We start from the raw sequence: 20,544 nt of genomic DNA, 5'->3' as shown, positions 1-20,544 counted from the left end.
CTCGTGTCCCTTTCAGGTTTCAGTAGCGGAATCAGGCTGCCCATCTTCCAAACATTGGCGGATACATTCTTCAGCACCAGTGTAGATTCAGTCTGGAACCAGCGCTTTGCGCGACTTTGCGCCACGGACGATGCACGGTTGTTGTTGTAGCAGTGAGCTGTACACTGAAAGACTCCATCGGCCCAAGAAAGACTCCATAGGAACAATGCGGTACGTACAACCGGCTGCCTTGGGATTGCACGGTAATTTGTGATGGCTGTCCAGCGAAACAGAGATCACGGATATACAAATGGCTCCCCTTCTCATCTTTTCACTCTCGGGTCAATAAATTCACGTTTATATAAGAAATGTACCTCACAAGTATCGCCAGTATTTTTTATTTATAAAAAATTGTTTTCCAAGCAAGCAAATAAAAACAAACCAAAACAAATCTCACCTGTTTTTCTGCAAATTTTTACTAGAAGTCGTTCGCATACTTTTGCTTGCAAATTTTTTTTATAGAGAGTAAAATTGCTCTTCCCCGGCCGACACGGGATAACTATCAGCACCACACAGGCTGGAACTTTGAGCTCCGACCTGTGTGGTGTCCATCGTTATCACGGGAAGCTTAGCTGAAAGCTACCGGGCCACAGGTTGCGGATGGTGGAAAGCTCCGTTTTTAAGCGGAGTAGTTGCAAATGCGGCCGCGGGCAGTCAGCGAGGAGGAGTCAAGGTGGCACTGGCTCTTTATTGAATACTGAGTGCCAATGATACTCGAGATGACAAGGCGAGTTATTGGCGCCTTCAAATAGCCAATGGCCAACATCATCGTCTGTTCCTAGGTTAGGGGCTGCTGGAGACCAGCGCCGGATCTTGGAGCAAGCGGCTCGCCCCAACGAGGGACACATGTGCAATTGCACAAAACCCATGCGGTTGGGGCGCTGAGCCAGTAACCCGCCACCGGAAAACTATGAAACCCAACGTTGATGACCCACGCAAACGAAAAAAGGACCATGATTTGCGGATCTGTACCTGGAATGTCCGCACTCTTTATAGAGAAGGTGCAGTATACGCGCCGACGGATGTATTAGAGAAATACAAAGCAGATATTACCGCCTTACAGGATGTGCGGTGGACTGGGAATGGCGTCACTACAACACCAAACGGTGTCGGACTATATTATAGCTGCCATAACACGAGCTAAGAATTTGGCAGTGGTTTTGTGGTTAGTCGAAGACTGAAACACCTTGTCTCCAGCTGTACTTCGGTGTAAACATCAGCCTTATTTGTACCCATGCCCCGACGGAAGAGAAAGACGAGCAAACCAACGATATTTTCTACGAGCGCTTAGAGGGAGAATATGACCGCTGCCCCGCCCATGATATTAAAATCATTCTGGGAGATTTGAATGCGAAGATAGGGAGGGAAGACATTTTTGGTTCAACAGACGGAAAGTTAAGCCTCCACGAGATAACGTCCAGAAACGGGTTGAGGCTGATAGATTTCGCCTCGGCAAAAAATATGGTAGTTAGTAGCACCAGATTTCAACATAAAAATATTCACAAAGCCACATGGCTGTCACCCGATCAAAACACGAGGAACCAAATTGATCACCTTGTGATAGATGGAAAGCATTCATCCAGCGTGTTAAATGTGCGATCGATCCGTGGAGCGGATATAGATTCGGATCATTACCTCGTTGCAGCTAAGGTTCGCACCCGTTTGAACATGGCGAGGAAAGTACGATCTGACACTGCACGGGAGCTGGACATTGAAAAGCTGCAAACAAGACAGATGGCAGCGGCATGCTCCACTCGACTGACCCATCTGCTTGACGAAAGCACTCCTTGTTCCGATGATATAATGACGCAGTGACAAACTATTGCCGACTCCATGGAAAATGCCACGAAATCCGTACTTGGGTACCGGAAGCCTCCTCCAAGAAACCCATGGTACAACCAAGAGTGTCGAGATGCTACTGAAGCCAAGAATACGACATATAGAGCAACCCTGCTATCAGTAGCAACGCGCCAGATGGAGGAGAGGTATCGGGAGAAAAGGAGAGAGGAGAAACGTCTATTCCGCAGAAAGAAAAAGGAAATGGAAAGACGTGAGTGCGAGCGAATTGAGATGTACAGGAGCCAGAATGAAGTCCGGAAATTCTACCAAAGAATTAAACACCAAACCGATGGCTTTGGTGCAGGCACATCCTCCTGCAGAGACAAAGAAGGAATTCTGGTAACTGACACAGACAACATGCTGAGGATATGGAAAGAACATTTTACCCAACTGCTAGTGTCCGATGTTGGCGGCGAAGAGGATACCGCAGAACCAATCCCTGATGATGGTATAGAATGTTTACCTCCTAGTCAGAATGAGGTCCAAGTAGCAGTAACTCGACTAAAGAACAACAAGGCAGCAAGAGCCGACGGGTTACCCGCTGAACTATTTAAGACCGGAGGCGACACCTTGATAAGGTGTATGCACCAGCTTATCTGCGCAATCTGGCTAGAAGAACGCATACCCGATGATTGGAACTCCAACATACTATGTCCCGTACACAAGAAAGGAGACAAGACGGAATGTGCCAACTACAGAGGAATAAGTCTCCTCCCCATCGCATACAAGACACTCTCGAGCGTACTGTGTGAAAGATTAAAACCTAAAGCTAATGAGACAATTGGGCCCTATCGATGCGGCTGTAGACCTGGTAAATCCACCCTGGACCAGATATTCACACTGCGCCAAATCCTGTAGAAGACCCGAGAAGGACAAAACAACACCTACCATCTCTTTGTTGACTACAAAGCCGCCTTCGATACTCCTTTACGTTCAAAGGTATTTCAATCCATGTTTGAGTTTGGTATCCATGCAAAATTAATAAGACTCTGCAGGATGACACTTGCTGATACGCGTTCCTCAGTAAGAATAGGAAAGAATCTCTACGAACCATTTAATACCAAACGAGGTCTCAGAGAAGGAGACAGCCTATCGTGTGATCTCTTTAATATCCTGTTGGAGAAGATTATATGAGATGCAGATGTGAATAGATATGGCACACTAATCACAAGACAACACATGCTACTCGCCTATGGCGACGACAACGATATCATAGGTCGGTCACCGGAAGTAGTAACTGCAGCCTTTGAAAGAATCGAAAGAGAGTCAGTGAAAATGGGTCTGGCAGTAAATGGAGATAAGACGAAATGGATGGCTTCAGCTCCCAAAAATCCTTGCACAACCGAGCAGATAAAGAAAATGGAGAAAGTTAGGAACCACAACTTTGAAACAGTTAGTAACTTTATTTACCTTGGCACCGCCGTAACCGAAACGAATGACACCAGTTTTGAGATTAAGCGAAGAATAATACTGGCAAACAGATGCTACTTTGACCTAAGTAAGCAGTTTAGAAACAAGGCCACCTCTCGAAAATTACACTAAACAAGACACTGATACTACACGTGCTGTTATATGGTTCTGAAGCAAGGGTACTTGTGGAAGCAGATGAGACAGTGCTTGAAGTATTTGGGAGAAAGATTCTTCGTAAAATATGTGGACCAGTTAATAGAGAATATAGTCGTCATATGAACCACGAGCTGTATGACGAAGATAGCATAGTTACACGTATCAAAATACAACGACTGCGTTGGCTGGGTCATGTTGTCAGAATAGATAAAGAAGCACCAGCAAAGAAGTCTTTTGAAGGCAAACACGGTGGTACACCCAAACCGGGAAGACCAAAAGCCCGATGGAAAGATGATGTGGTGGGAGACACCTCGAAATTTGGTGTCAGAGATTTTAGAATGAGCGCAGAAGATCGAGGCGCTTGAAACGCCTTTCTACGTTCGGCTAGTGGAACAAATATTTTGTCATAGACAATTAAAGAAAGAAAAGATAATAGCTCTTACTTTCCTCCAATTTTTTACTGGCCAATTTTTTCTGGAAAAGTAAGCGAACAGACCTATTATTAAATAAAACGAAATCTTTTTAGTGAATTTTAAATACCATGTTCACGAAGAGTAGGTTTTTATAAGATTGCGCTTGACTCAGCTACTGTTAGATTATTTTTAAGCAAAGAAATTCCGGTAAAATACTTTAAAATTGTTTTTCTATCAGTTTTAACACAATTAAATAATAATAATAAAATAATTTTAATTTTAAAGGACATAAATACTTGCTGATTGTGTCTGGTCTAAATTTCGACATATTTACATAAGAATTATTCGAAATACGGAGGCCACCGTAGCGCAGAGGTTAGCATGCCCGCCTATGACGCTAAACGCCTGGGCTTGGATCCTGGCGAGACCATCAGAAAAAATTTTCAGCGGTGCCTTCCCCTCCTAATGATGGCAACATTTGTGAGATAATATGCCATGTAAAACTTCTGTCGAAAACTTCTGCTATAAAAAGGAGGCCCCTCATCGTTGAGTTTAAACTTGAATCGGTCTGCACTCATTGATAGGTGAGAAGTTTGCCCTGTTCCTTAGTGGAATATTCATGGGCAAAATTTGCAATTATTCGAAAAATACTTCTAAACTCCATTTATAAGGCAAGTGATAACAAGGTTGCCACTAGTCAAATCTATCTTCTTACACAAACACCATATTTTAGCTATTCATTGAACCAAAAAACCAAACGGAAAGAATTGTCTGTGTCAGTAATTACCCGCTAAATCAAATCTATGCCGTTTTTTCTCTTTCGAGGCGAAGTTTTTTTTCGATCGGAGTTTTTTGCAATGGAAAATGAAAGCCAGAGATCGCAAGACACCAACCACAATGGAACGCGTTTCATCATTTTGTTGGAATAACTCATCGGCCATATTAGGTGTGAAGGCAACCATGGTCAAAAACTGATATGAATCATCAATTAGTTGCTTTTGTTTTGGACACGTGAAAATGCACAATTATTTTTATTTATTTGCTCAAATATTAGCCCTCAGGCCTTATTTGACTAATGGACTACATTTAAGTAAACATATTATAAAAATTTTATAATATATTTAAAAAAAAAAGTATTAATTTAATTGTTGAACATAACCTCATTTACATAAAAATATGGATCTTAAGCCCCGATTTTATGTGTGGCTAATGTGGCTAATAGTACGTCAAGTTTAGTGATTAAAAAACTTTGTATTAACATAATGCATTAGTTGAATTTAAAGAATATTTTCATCAATATGGGAAAGCGTTGCTTTTGTTTTGCACGACACTGCTTATTCTTGAACGTCTTGACATTCTAAAGGTGGAGTTACATACTATGCGCGCGCATTAAAAATTCAACTCTGCAAACAAATCCCACAAAAGCGACGCGCAAAAAGGAAAGAATTTGCATTTTTAATACGTGCGCTTAGTATGTAACCCCACCTTGAGGGTGCAAACAGAGTGCGCCCGAGATTTTCAATGCGATAAAGATTGTCAGTGCCATAAAACTGACTACATACAAGTCAATGCAAATAAGCTTGTGTATAACATAAAGGACGCCGAGCGGAGCTGAGATCTAAAGTAAGGTGCTTGAAAATTGATCGTTTGGGATGGTAGATGGGCCAAATCGGCCCATTTTGTGACATAGCTGTGTAAAATAAACCGATCTTCTGATTTGACTTCTTGAGCCTCAAGGGGGCGAGATTATTAACCGATTTGTCTGAACCAGGAAGAAACAAGTATTCGAGTGAGGGACACATTTATTTGTTTTCTTGTTATCAAATACTTGTGGTACTACAAATAATTTTACATAACTAGTAGTGAAACAAATAAAATTGCTTGTACATCGTAACACATCCGCACATACAGCGGTCAAAAAAAGTATTCATCATTAGCAAAATTGATAATAAATTCACTTATTTTGGGTAATTGAAGAAAATTTAAAGTAAACAAATAATGCAGTTTTATGCAATAGTTTATTTTTCGTAATATGTTTTAAAATAAATTCAAAAAATAAATTTAATTAGCGCAAAAAATGCAATTTTATATAATAACACCAAAAACAGAACAAAAAAAGTATTCATCATTGATGTGCTATCATCAAAGTCAAATTCAAATATTATTTGGGAATCCCCCTTTTCTGTTTTATTTAGTAAAGGAGGCTTTGCCCTTGACAGCAAATATTTAATTTCATTGAAAATATAGTTTTTGTCAAAATGGGTCGTAAGCAAAACGAGGTTTCTGATGAGGTAAAAGTTTTGATAGTAAAACACCACAGGAATGGTTTAACTCAAAAAACTATCAGTGAAATATTAAATAGACCACGATCTACTATACAATCCATCATCAGAAAGTGGACAGAAACGAAAACTGTTGACAATAAACCAAGATCTGGTCGACCAAAAGCACCTTCAGTTGGAGATGTGCGTTGGCTAGTGCGGCAAGTTCAGAAAACTCCGAAGACAAATGCGACCATTCTTCGTAAAAACACTATGGAATATTTAGGGAAGGAAGTCAGTCATTTTTGCAGACGAGAGCAAGTTTAATCTTTTTGAAGAACGAAACACAGTTGCTACTGTAAAACATGGTGGAGGTGGTTTAATGGTTTGGGGGTGTATGGCGGCTTCAGGAGCGGGAAATCTTGAAATTATTAATGGAGTAATGGATCATAAGTATTACATTGACATTTTAAAGAGGAATTTAAAAGATAGTGCTGTAAAACTTGGGCTTGGTAATAACTTTCAATATTATCAAGATAATGACCCCAAACATTCTGCTTTAAATACCAAGATGTGGATGCTGTATAACTGCCCCAAAGTCATTAAAACTCCTCCTCAAAGTCCCGACTTGAACCCAATTGAACATCTTTGGGAACATCTCGAACGCAAATTGAGAACGCGCAATTTTTCGAGCAAGAGTCAAATGCAACAGGTGATAATGGAGGAATGGACTAATATAGACCAAAATATAACCGCTAAATTAGTCCAATCGATGTCAAACCGTTTAAAAGAAGTTATAAGACGCGGTGGTCGAATAACAAAGTATTAATTTTTTTAAATTATGTTATTTATTTTTTTTTTTTTTTGCAATGATGAATACTTTTTTTGTTTAATTTTTTGTGTTCAGCTGTAAAATGGCCCTTTTTGTTCCAATAAATAATATTTTTTTCTTTAAAAACTATGAAATTGTGTACATATATATCACACAAGCACTACTGCATCATTAGTTTAATATGTTTTTATTCCAATTGTCTTTTGTAGACTTATTAAAAAAAAAACATTGAATGATGAATACTTTTTTTGACCGCTGTACACAATTTCGTTTGCCTGCGGGCAATGGAAAAACGAACAGAGCAAGAAACTTCGTGTGGCTTCGTTCCGACAGCGCACCACAAATATTGGTTTTATCACCACCAATATCTGTTTATAACTGTTTGGAGAAACCACAGGAAAACAGATATATTACTCTCTTTTTCTCTTTACTCATTCACACTTAATTTCGTTGCAAAAATAACAATACCAACTTGTAACAGAAACTGAATTCTACTTATCTGTACCAAAGGCCATTCATTTCTGCTTCCAAGACACACTGACAATCATAGAGTATTTCAAGAACTAAACTCTTCGTCTAAAAATATAATAACTGTAAACCAGATAACAGGACACCAAGCCAACGAGATGAGTGAATGCAAATAATGAGCCCTTCAGCAAACAGAGTGATCGATCCAGATTTCAGTGATTGCACATTGTACAATGCATGTATTCAGGTATATTTTGCTTCAGATAAAGTACTATTTTTCTTGTCGCCTGCTTTCGGAGCGCGAAATTCGTACGAAGGCAAAGTGGTTGATTTGGCAAAAGCATGGATAAACAAACACTCACACATGGGTAGTTTTTAGATGAGAATACAAACAGTTTGCAAAGGATTTGTGTGAACAGTTCATCTAATGAAAATGACAGCGAGTAATTTCTCACTCAATGTAGCGGCAATGAATTCGAGATAAAAACGCTTCCAAGCACTGAATGGTGGTTGTTTTTCAAAATTATTTACTCAACAACGACTTGTTCGTTTTACTCTATCTTCAGTGTCTCGCTCTTCAGTAGTCTTGAAATACAACATCATGTGGGTTCACGAGATGAACAAAAACAGCCACCAACGAATGTCTTGTGAAGGCCTATGGTCTGTACTCACTTAATGGTGAAAAACAACCAAACTGGTGCAATCAGTTGTAACTGTGCATGCCTTTAGTTATTCTCCTGAACCTGACGGTGTAGCATCGACTATTTTGAAGTATTGTGAGAGATTGTTGTATATGCCTCTGACAGATCTCTTTAACTTTTCGCTTGCGTGTGTTTTTTTTTCATCGATTTGGCAGTAGGTTTAATATCGAGAATTACAGAGAGATTGTTAAATTAAATGTAATTTCAAAGTTATTTGAACAACTGGTTACGCATAGGCTTGCCCAGAAATTTCGTTCTATAATTTCAGAAAGTCAACACGGATTTTTAAGGAGTTAATCGACGGCTACAAATCTTATGAAGTTTTCAAGCTATGTGTCTGAATCATTATCACGTGGAAATCGAAAATATCTTATATATACTGATTTTAGCAAGGCATTTGATACGGTTAATCATAGAACTTTACTTAAAAAAATAGTTGACGCTAGCGTCAAAGGCGTACAACAACTTGAATCTGGCTCTTGACTCTTTGATTGGGTTTCGACTCTTTGTCGCCTAAATCCCTCAAACATATATGTAACTCATGAATCATGAATGTATGAGACGTTAAGGAAGCTAATTGAGAGTAGCTAAGGAATATACTGAGTCATTAAAAAGAGGAACCACCAGAAAATGTAACTGACGATTTCAATACTATTGTTGAACGTCTACAAGAGGATAATAAAAAAAAAAAAGTGAACATTGCGGGCCTTGTTTCAACCTTGGCTGGAGGAACATGTTGGCGATGCCCCCAAAAAAGAGGAAGGTTATATGTGCGGTGATGGCATACAAAGCAGTATTAATTTTATTCAATTTACGAAATCCGTGCTAATGGCACAGGTCTAGGAGAAGTAATGTCTTTAAGAGTCTTAACTAATGGCGAGAGAAGGGAAATCAATCCTTGCTGGAATCCTTTACTGACTTCAGTAACGGCATCAATCTGCCAGCTATGAGCACCACACAGACTGGAACTCTGAGTTCACACTTGTGTAGTGTTCATCGTTATCTTGAGAACCTCAGCTGGTAGCTACCGGACGCATCCAAAGCCACTTCATACGGAGTAAAACTGCAACTGCAGTCGCAGACAGTCAGCGGTATAAAGTTGAGAGTCTCTGATGATGAGTTGCGCTGCAGTGCATTGGCTCTTGCTTAAATACTTAGTGCCTACGATGTTTGATGTGTCTAGGCTAGTTATTGACGCCTTTAAATAGCCAATGGCCATCTTGCTCGTATGGACCGCAACAAGTAAGCTCACCTATAAGAACTCGACGAGTATCGCTACCTTCACATGCAAGCATATGGCTACAACAACAACATAGGTGTTTTGAGAGAAAGCTTAAGCCATCTTGGTCAGTTGTTGGACTCATGTAAATTCTTCAGTACTAGTTTAAAGTTTCCATATCCATCCACTGATCTCTCCTCTAGCTTGTAGCCATTTCCACAAATAGATCTCAAAAAGTTTCCCATTAATAGAAATCCCATTGGCAGCCGGTTGTGCGTACCGGATTGACCCGATGGAGTCCTTCATCGCCAAGTGCTGCCGCCTCAGTGTGCAACACACTGCTACAACAACAACATAAAGTAACCTTCAGCCGGATAAACACAATCCCATCCCCAATTGTTATTTCTTACCATTACAAAGTAAATTCCAATTAGCGTAATACGAAAACGTTTTTCTTCAAAGTATTTTAATCTACAATTAAATGATGCCCACACCCCAGAAAGAATATAAAAGTTTTTAAATCTATCACCCACATAAAACAATTTGTTCTCCATCTGCAACGTAAGTGCCATTCAAAAAGTTTTGTCTTTGGTCATAAATTCATTATGGACTCTCTAAATAGAAATGAACACAAGAGGGCAGGGGGAGGTGGGCGAGAAGGTATAAAAATTGCCAGTAAGTCATATTGGCATGGACTTCATTCATGGCCAGATAAGGTAGTTATCATAAAAATATGTACATTCATACATTTTCTTTTCTTACTCTAAATATGAAATTGCCATTATAGAATACGAAATTTACGAAAACACACACTAATTATATGATTATTTAAGGCCACAATAAACCGCAGTGCGAACCGAGGCAAAAGAAAATATTAGTATCCTGTAGCTACATTGGCCGTCGTCGTCACATTGTATAATATGCAAAAAAAAAAGGAAAATGTAAAAAAAGAAGACTATGGAATTCCCCAGTATACTACTGCTGAAAGGAATACCATCTATGGGGAGAAGAGGAAAATCAACTTACCATATAAAAAAGGAGTAAAAAGAAATACAAAATGATGCGATACGTTGATACTGATGCTTATTTAATGGACCTTCTTTATATTCAGCATGGAATCCAAAAAACAAGAAGGAAGTTCAACGAATGGTTTGCTTATTCGCTTCCCAAATCAATGTCCGTGAACACAAGCACAGCCAACGGCAATGCGAATGGAGTCAACGCCAACTGATTATGCCTCTATTTTTCCGGCAGTCAAGCACAGGAAGATTGCTGACGATTACGATTAAAGAAAATCAATTCCGGAAGAGAGGAAAAATGTGTCGAGTAATGATAATGATGTCGTTGGCAATAATGATGAGGGCTACGATGATGGCGACTGCAAAAAGGCCGACAACGATAAAGAAGACAGTGGCGATGTATAACTGCTGCTTGTCGGTCAGTTATTTAGCGACGCCCTTTGGGGTTGCCGAAGGCAGGATGAACAACAGATGACATCTGCGATGGCTGGGGCAATGATGGGGTAATTGTTGGAATGCCGTTAAACGTGTAAATGATTCCTGGGCATTAAATGGTTTTAAACACACTGTAATCCATAATTATCATGATTCCATGTCTTTGGTCTTTGTTTATTCCTCTTTCTTCAACTTGTGTCTGTAGTAAATAATCCTGAAAGCAAAGGCACAAAATGAAAAGAATATTAATTAATTATGACACTCTGTTATGCTGCTGTTAAAGGGCTATAAATGGGATTTATTGAAACGAAATAAAGTTCAGGGGGCAACCAATTTTGTACTGTAGTTTATCCTACACCCATTACGCAATCCTGTATTAAAGGATAATCAATTTATTTAAAGTTTATAAAAAGGGAAAGCATCAAACTGTGGGCGCTTACATGCCCCTCAAACAAATAGGTTAGGCTGACAAGAGGGTGCGGATATAAATCCGTCCCATGCCAGTATGGACTTGCACCTAACCCAGTCATGGACTTGTTGTGCTCTCTAACCTCTACTTACAACGTGCTACTTACAAAATCCGCCATTGTTCACCATACCACGGCCCTAAGTTAGTCCATGTCTGGTATTGTGTCCCCACCTAAGTGCCGGTGTCTGTTAGCCGGGCAATGACATAGGATATGCTCAAACGTTTCATCATCTTCCCCGCATGCCCTACACATGCTATCACTTGCCGCACCTATTTTGAAAGCCATACTGACCTCCTGCTTACTTCCTTTCAAAAATAGCCTCGTCTTTTCACGATCCCGATCTCCACAGAGGATTTTCGTCGACATACCAACCGTTTCGCTGTGATCAATCTGTGTATCATGAACTTCTAGGTGGCAATACCAGAGTCCCGTCAATCCAAGACTGTGCCGCTATCAGCAGTGCCTCGCACTCTACCTCAAGTGTCGTAACAGGTATCCGATCGGAAACCTCATGCATTCCTTCCAAGTTTTCTATCATCGCCTCGATTATACCGCGATGGTATGAGCTACTCCCACCCTCCATTAATTCTCCCATCGCCTTACGTCTCACAGCCGTAGTGGCTGCCTCACACTAAATCTGTATGTCTTTGGGTCGCATATCTAAAATAATCTTCAGTGCCCTAGTGGGCGTGGTCTTCATCGCTCCGTCTATGCCAAAATAACATGTTCTCTGAACCTCTTGTATCATACTTGCGTTGCAATTTTTTCTCTGTCGCAGTTCATCAAACTGCTGAGGCGTTAGTTAGTGTCGGTCTGAGCACGCTCTTGTAGAACCAGTGGACTATTCTCGGATTAAGGCCCGCCTACATAGTTCCCAACATGTGTGAGCCTACTCCATACACTCCTAAAAGTGACACTGCCAATTCAGTTTTCTGTCCAAGATCACATCTAAGTATTTGAACTCATCAGATATCGAAATCTTTCTATTTAGGAAACGTGGACCACCTTCGCCTTCCTTTTGAAGAGGCAGTCTTCTCTGGGTTAACATTGATACCCCTTGGTCTAGCTCAATCGTATGCCATCCCCAGGACCCCTACGACACTTCTACATAGCTGCTTCAGATCCTTACCCCATAGCAGTTTTCTAACACTGGCCCCAGTTCGCAATCAGACACACATCCTGCACGTTGGAATGAATCCTTGTTGTTGTTGTTGTAGCCACATTTTCATGTGGAAGTGGCGATCCTCGTCAAGCTCCTGTGTGAGCAAGCTCGTTCCGGTCCAAAGGATCGCCGCGGCAACAAGTTGGCCGTTGGTTATTTATAGGCGCCAATAACACGTCTTGTCATATCGAGCATCATGGGCACTAAGTGTTAATGCAAGAGTCGGTGCCACCTGGACTGTCACTAAGACTCTCCGCTCGATACGGCTGATTGCCGCGACTGCCGTTTCAGCTACTCCGTATGGAGCATTCCACTATCCGCAACCTGTGGACGCGCCCGGTAGCTCGCAGCTAAGCTTTTCGTGGCAGCAATGAACACCATATACATCGGAACTCTATGTTTCAGCCTGTGTGGTGCTTACAGCTATCCCGTAATGGGAATCAATCCTTGCTCTGTTGGAGTTGAGGCTGCTGCATGTGCCGGATCGTAATTGGGACAGAACTACTCTAGTAGTGGCAAACTTTATACAGACGTAAAGTTCGATTAAGTCGAATCGTATATTTTTGTTTGTGTTTGAGCAATTCGCTGGATGTCCTACACTTTATCATGGTATCCACGTAAGGCTTATAGGTCTGTAGGCCTTTGGTGTGGCATAACTTGCCTTGCCGGGCTTGGTTATAAATACCACCCTTGCCTCCTGACAAGCTTTCCGTATATACGAAGAGTGGGCGCCAGATAGTCGGTCTCCTTCGCTAGTAACGCCGGGAATATTCTATCAGGTCCGGGTGACTTAAATGGTTTGAAGCTCCTCAAGGGTTCCTTTACCATAAATTTCCTCATTTTACCAAGATTGCTTTTAGAGGCTCAACAAGTCAAATCGAAAGATCGGTTATATGGGAGATTCGCCAGTTAATGGAACGATTTGAACCATACTTGTCACAGTGGTTGGAAGTCATAGCAAAACATTACGTGCAAAATTTAAGTCAAATCTGAAAATTGCGGCCTTTAGAGGCCCAAGACGTCTAAACTTAAAATCGGCAATAAAAAGTAATGGACTGCTTTGTACTATACTTGGCACAGTGGTTGGAAACCAAAACAATACATGACGCGCAAAATTTAAGCCAAATCTAATAATAATTGCGTCCTCTGGAGCTCAAATCGATCTCCCTATTTATTTATATGGGATATGAAGCTCCCATACATGGGATATGTAGCTCAAAGCATGGACTAATTTGGCCCATTTACAATCCTAAGCGACCTACACTAATAAAAAGGATTTTAGCATAATTTCAAGCACCTAACTTTACTGACTCCCAAGTTAACGGGCTTTCGAAAGACAAACGGACGGACATGGATAAATAAACTTAGAATTTCAAGACGACCAAGAACTTTGTTGGCCCACTGATTGGTAGTTCCATAGACGGATTGAACTTAGGTTACGTCGCTTGGAGTTTATCAGTAGCTTTCTTCTCCTGTTTCTTGTACCTTTACACACTGGCACTTTTCTGTACATGATTTTATGTAGCATGAGAGGAGCTTTGACATTTAGTTGATTGCCAAAATCAATCCTTTGCACACGTTTTGAAAACAGTGTGCAGATTTTTTATTTTCTAAGGCCGTAGACATATTTTATGATGGGGTTATAGGCTGTTTGCAATCTGTGCCTGCTTCTTGAATCAGTTTTTTTCGAACAATTCGGAAACATGTAGTTGTTTCGGTAGTAAGTATGATTTGGCCAGAATAGTTCGAATATGTTGCGGTGTAAGGTAGTTTGGTATAGGATTATAAGCATGACGCATGAGTAGTCGGGTAACCATCTCGTAACGTAGGTTACACGCAGAGATCTTTGCAATTACAGAAGTATTGGAATGGCTAAGATAGATATAATATCATAACAACGATTGGCATACATATCTTCTCAGATAGCCATGCTGCCATTTAATCTCTGGAGAACATATTTCTGAATTCAATAACCGCTCTCCCAACGAGATGGCTGAACAGTTCACACTTCACCTATTGTGGGTACCTGGTCACAGAGATATACAGGCAATTTGTGTAGATCGTACGGGCTTGCGAGAATAGGAACTACCTTAGACATTCCAGGGTAACTGGAATTTGTGGGTATCCCTCATTATACTCAGATTCTTAGCTTTTCAAACTTGCTCTATCTGCTGGTCTCCAATGAGAACTGAAAGTTCACATGCTATATTTTGCCTTCGGTCAGTAAAGAGCATGAATTTAGATTTATTCCGTTTGATAAGAAGATTATTCGCTCTGGCCAATGTATGCATCTTGCAGCGATGAACTGGGTGAAATATTCGCGGATGCACTGAAGAATAATGCATTAAGGATATCCGGGTAAATATCTATGCAAATATGCGTGGATTCGCCAATTCTGATTTCTCTACTAGCATTAAACTTGGTTTGATAATAAAGAGTGACTTTTTAAGAGCTATAGGAAAGTTTAAAAATACACAAAATTCAGAAAAATTCATAAATTATTTGAATTTATAGCACGGTTCAAATAATTTAATGTTTGAAGATTATTTCATGCAAATGTTGACCATGACAGCGCCTCAAATGGTCCATCCGCTTAGTCCAATTTTGGCATACATATCGACCGGTATCTCACGAATATATGATTCAATGTTGTCTTCTAATGCGTCAATTGAAACGGGCTTGTCTGTGTAGACATGAGCTTTAACATAGCCCCACAAAAAATAGTCTAAAGGAGTAAATCGCACGAAACGTGAAACAAAATGTTCACCGAACTCGCCGTGGCACCGTCTTGTTGAAACCACATGTCATGCAGGTCAACAAAAAGTTGGATATAATCTCACGTTAGCGCTCACCATTCACACCCACGATACGATTCGCATCATTTTTGAAGAAGTACGATCCAATGATGCCACCAGCTCTGAAACCGCACCAAACTGTGACATTTTCTGGATGCATTGGCGTATCTTCACTTCAAAATCGACAATTCTGCTTACTTACGTACCCATTGAGCAAAAAAATTATCTTCGTCCATAAAACGGAAGATTTCAAGACGATTAAATGGTTAACGTATAGACCAAACTGAAGAGGTTTGACAGTGAAACAAAACACGAAACATGCGTGAGCTGTTTAAACCAGTGCTGCCAAAAAGATAATAGCTAAAGAATCACCATTTAGTTTGCGTTTGACTTTGTTGTATCAACATGTAACCCCTGCTCCTGTAAAACGGAATTCCTCATGAAACTGAAGAATTGTGGATCTAAATATTATATTACAAGAGACATTTATGTGCCAAATGGGGCTGACATAACAACATTTGCACAATTAAATATTATTTTCAAGTTGATCTTCTTTAGACCAAGTGACTTGATTCCAAAAAATAATGCTAAAAAATGTATTCTATGCGCCTCCATAATGCAAAATAAGTTCAAAAAATCACAAATGTAACAAATCTAAATATGATGACTATTATTCGTTGCTTATAATCCGTCATAAGAAATGTTATAACTAAGCCCTCCCTTCCATTTCGGGGGGAAAAAGGGAAACAACAGAAAACCAATAAAAGTTTATTGCAAGTAATTAAGTTAATCTTGACTCAACATACACTCTACTTCAAACACAAGACCAATTTCTACAAACAATGGGGGGCTAGCTATGGTCGGTCGGTCGGTTGGTTGGTTGGTCGCTGTCTCCGCAAATTAATATACCCCCTTTCAGAGCACGCACACAATAAGTTAATACAACAACCAACCCAATACTCTCTCAATCTCTCCGTCTCTCTTGCTCATTCACTGTGCTTACAACATACAGCGTAGCATTTTGTTCTTCTAGTGCACATACACACATTCGCATAACAGCAGCAAGAAACAACAGCCAAAAATGTTGAGAAGAAAACAAAAAAAAAGAAACAGAGCCAAGAACATTACAATTTGTTGTTTAACAAATTAATATGAGAATCTTTTTATGTGTTTTATGGCATTTCATTCATCAACTTCAACATCATCATAATCATTAGCGTGGCTAAAGCGTTGGCAAGCAGGCTGACAGGCAAACATTGAGCGAGCGAGTGACGTATGTATGTCTAAAAATGACTGTCTGCTGGTCGGTCGTTGGGTCGGTAACATTCGTTGATCGTTTCGGTTTTAACTTCACCCCACCACCAACGAACGAGCACAGCCGCTACGCCACCACCACCACCATCAGCACCAGCACTCACCACCGCCGAAAAATCATTCACCGAAATAAGAAAAAGCAATGAACAGCCAGCCAGCGAGCCACTCACTCAAATACACATAGCCCACAAGACCGAATATACAGCAGGAAGAGGGTGGTTAGGTAAGGAATGAAACGACAACGACCACACTACTACTACATGGCCACGCGATATTGTTGATGATGACGACGATGATGCACAGCAAAAACAGCCATAGTTGTAGCAGCAGCAGTGCACATCTCGTCTAAAAACAGGATTTATTTTTTACTTGTGTACTTCTTTATTGTTATTAACAGCAAAAAAAGAAAAGAGGCAACAACAAAAACTACGACAAAATCCAAAAGAAATTGTTTTTCTTTTGTTCTCGCCTTTCTCTTAATACACTCCACAATTCTCATGGAAGACAACAACAGCATGAAGACGTTTGGGGCACATCGGCAACGAATTGGACGAATGGTAGGTTGCGTTGTTGTTGTTGTTTTGTTATGTTAGTAGCAGAACGTTGGGAAAACAGAAAACCAGAGTATGCACAAGCGGCGAAACGCTTAAGAAGAGGAAGAGGAGAAGGAATTGTGAAAAAGCTCTATGCCAGTAATTTCGCTTCCCCACTACTCTACTACTTTTCCTATTGTTGTTGTTGTCGTTTTGGCTTGATGTTTTCTTGTTAAAAAAGATTTTGTAGCCGTGCCTAACAGAGATGTTTTTCTTTTTCTGTAAAAGATGGCAATAACAATGTAAGAGGCAAAGTAGATGAGGTTTTTTGTGAGTTTCCGGATTTTTCACTTACAAAGAGAGTGGACGACCGAGCGACAATGGCCGACGTAACGGACGACATGGAAACCGTCGGTCTGTACACCGTGTACAAAATATTCTTTGCATTCATGGTGCTGTTGGACAGATCTTGTTGTTGTTGTTTTTTTTTTTTTTGTATAGTTGTAAGCACTTAAACGTTATTTGAACATTCATCTGTACATATGTTTTTATGCATACACCACACATAAAATTTGTATGTTCCCTTTGGCAGCAGGGCTGCCAAACCATTCGAGAGGGAATTACCTATTTTCTGTTATTGCATTCTATACATTTACTATATATATTTTGTCTGTGCCCGAAACAAATGCTAATAAATTATTTTGGGAAATTTGTATCTCTCAAAAGTTGTACAGCTGCATTCGCTGAACTACTTTTAAAACAAATAATAATTCATTCATTTGCAACAATTAATAACAGAAGGCAGTATCCAAAATAATTGGGATTTCCTTATGTGTCCATACAACGACGTTTGTCGTTCTGCCATCGCTTTGCTTTTATTAACACCAACAACCCGACTGCCATGACGTTCTTTGCGATTTGATTGTATGAGTCCGTGCGTTTGTTGAAGAAGACGAAAACGAAGTCCATGTGCGACAGTATGTGTGTTCAAATGGAACAGTGTTTGTGTGCATACACATGAAGCAGCGCGTGTGTGCGTATAAATGTGTGTGCGTATAAATGTGTGTGCTTTTAGTTTTAAGCGCCTCTTAATTATGTCTTCTCACCTCTTTCAACCGTTTTGTTAGCTATAAAACTCCACCAACAATATTTCCACTACATATTTCCGACACTTTTTTGCACTTTTTTAGTATTTGCAAACTTATTTCTAGTTTAGTTTCACTACACTCTTGTATTTTTTTATCGCTTGGATTTCACTTCAACACTTTTTGCATATATATTTCTTTCTTCTTTTGCCATACACTCATTCTTTTTTAATGACTTTTGGGAGATTTTCCTTTGTGCTTGTAAACTTTTGCTTTCCACTTAATAATTTCTTAGTAATATGCATTTTGGATTAGTACTCCTTAGTATTTAAAACACTAGCACTTGTCTGGTTTATGTTTATTAATGAATTTTTCTGAATTTTAAACAAATTTTGCTTCCCAAACAAAGAGCTAAATTTTTTTCTTCGCGAACGAAAAAACTGGCAACCATTTTGTATTATGCACGGTTGCAAATATTGGTACTATAGCGACTTTGGGAATTCGATAATCGATTTTTCGCTAATCAAAATCGTAATCGATTTATCACAGTTAGTAATCGATTGCAAACTTTATATGCAATCGAAAGAATATTTATATTTTATGCCTGATACTATGTTTGTTCTTTGCAACATTTTTTCGTGATTACTTTCTTTAGATAAAAGGTTCTGAAAAAAAACGTCTGTAGTGTTTAAACAAATAACCGTGAAAATTATGTGTTTTCAGCTGTGAAAAACGACTATAGTGCCAGCCTTTATGTATCAAAAAATTATTTGTAATTGATGACGTTATTGATGAACCCGTTATATCATACAAGAAGGAACATGTTATGGCTGACATTTCTCACAAATATTATGAAAGTTCGGCAACAAGTAAAGGCTGGTACTATACTCGCTTTTCACGATATTTTTCGCCGGTTACTTTTCTTAGATAATAGATTTTGAAGCAAACAAACATGGTGATTTCATTCAGTATGACATTCGCTCATTACTTCTGGCAAAATTTTAATAAAATCTTAATTTCATCATAGTTATTTGTGTAGTGTTTTAAAAAATGTATCGCACATATGTACGGGAATATACTATTCTCTCATGGTGTATTTTATCAGAAGGAAAGGGTTGATATTCTATTCTGCTTCGGAATAGTCGGAAATCTCTACTTAATTAATGTTACCAAATAAATAAAGAAAAACGAATAATTGAAAGCAATAAAGCAAACAAAAATGATGCCGGCAAAGTTTTCAAGGGTTGCCACTAGCTTTTGTCGACATACTACTCACTAAGGGTTGGTATTCTGTTTTCGGAATAGCGGTTGAAATTTTTGATTGTTTCAAGAGCGAAATTTTACACCAATAAAATATTTTTGTTTCCATAGCAAAACGCGTTTATTTATTTTCTTAAATAAATAAAATAAAGCGAACCACTGAAACCAATATAACAAGCAAAAATGAAGCCGGCATAGTACATGTTGCCATAGTACTACTTTTCCTCCTATTTTTAGCCAACGTTTCGCCGACGTTTTTTTTTATATGGAGTTTGACAGCATTCCGCCACCGTATCGCAGAGGTTAGCATGTCCGCCTATGACGCTGAATGCCAGGGTTCGATATCATCAGAAAATATTTTCAGCGGTGGTTATCCCCTCCCAATGGTGGGGACATTTGTGAGGTACTACGTCATGTAAAAAAAACTTCTCCCCAAAGAGGTGTCGCACTGCGGCACCCCGTTCAGACTCGGCTATAAAAAAGAGGCCTTTTATCATTGAGCCTAAAACTTGAATCAGACTCATTGATATGTGAGAAGTTCTCCCTTGTTTCTTAATGGAATGTTCATGGACAAATTTGCAATTACTTACTTTATTTAAAGGTGGGGTCAGGATGTGCTTAAGATGAAGTACATACATCGCGTATGTCTTATGCGTACTTAAGCGCTCATGTCAAAAAAAAGATGTTAGTTTATATCAAGACATATTTACCCAGGTAATGTACATTTTTCTCACGAAGTGCACTAATTGTCTACAAATTTTGATTGTTTGTGTGTGCATTATATTGGGTTGCCCAAAAAGTAATTGCGGATTTTTTTAAAAGAAAGTAAATGCATTTTTAATAAAACTTAGAATGAACTTTAATCAAATATACTTTTTTTCTAAAGCAAGATAAAAGTAACAGCTGATAACTGACAGAAGAAAGAATGCAATTACAGAGTCACAAGCTGTGAAAAAATTTTTCAACGCCGACTATATGAAAAATACGCAATTACTTTTTGGGCAACCCAATATCTTGGTTTGTATTATGTGATTTACACAACAATTGTACGCACGCATCTGACGAAAAAAGATTACCAACTCTCAAATTTGAACGCGTTTCAGAGCGCAAAACATATGATTGGAATATGTTTA

The 20,544-nt window shown here is 39.3% G+C and overlaps 1 protein-coding gene across 22 annotated transcripts in view; it reads right to left on the bottom strand.

The window, feature by feature from the left end:
* LOC106090074 (arginine-glutamic acid dipeptide repeats protein) overlaps positions 1 to 18,589 on the bottom strand; it is a 137,344-nt gene extending 118,755 nt beyond the window's left edge. For 20 of the 22 annotated variants that reach the window (XM_059365811.1, XM_059365764.1, XM_059365779.1 and 17 more), the window contains exons 1-2: positions 18,173 to 18,589; positions 10,365 to 11,006 (exon numbers count right to left, since the gene is read on the bottom strand). Coding sequence is in view for 1 of the 22 variants with exons in the window: in XM_059365799.1 (XP_059221782.1) it covers positions 10,365 to 10,367 (3 nt within the window). In the remaining 21 variants the exon portion in view is untranslated. Of the gene's footprint in view, positions 1 to 10,364; positions 11,007 to 17,421; positions 17,682 to 18,172 lie in introns of those variants that run through there. The other 2 variants (XM_059365766.1, XM_059365772.1) reach the window with 2 other exon arrangements.
* Positions 18,590 to 20,544: the final 1,955 nt, after the last annotated feature.

The sequence above is a fragment of the Stomoxys calcitrans genome, chromosome 1 (genome assembly GCF_963082655.1).
Source record: "Stomoxys calcitrans chromosome 1, idStoCalc2.1, whole genome shotgun sequence".
In the NCBI taxonomy this organism is placed as follows: domain Eukaryota; kingdom Metazoa; phylum Arthropoda; class Insecta; order Diptera; family Muscidae; genus Stomoxys; species Stomoxys calcitrans.
This window is presented reverse-complemented; position numbering and strand designations above follow the sequence as displayed.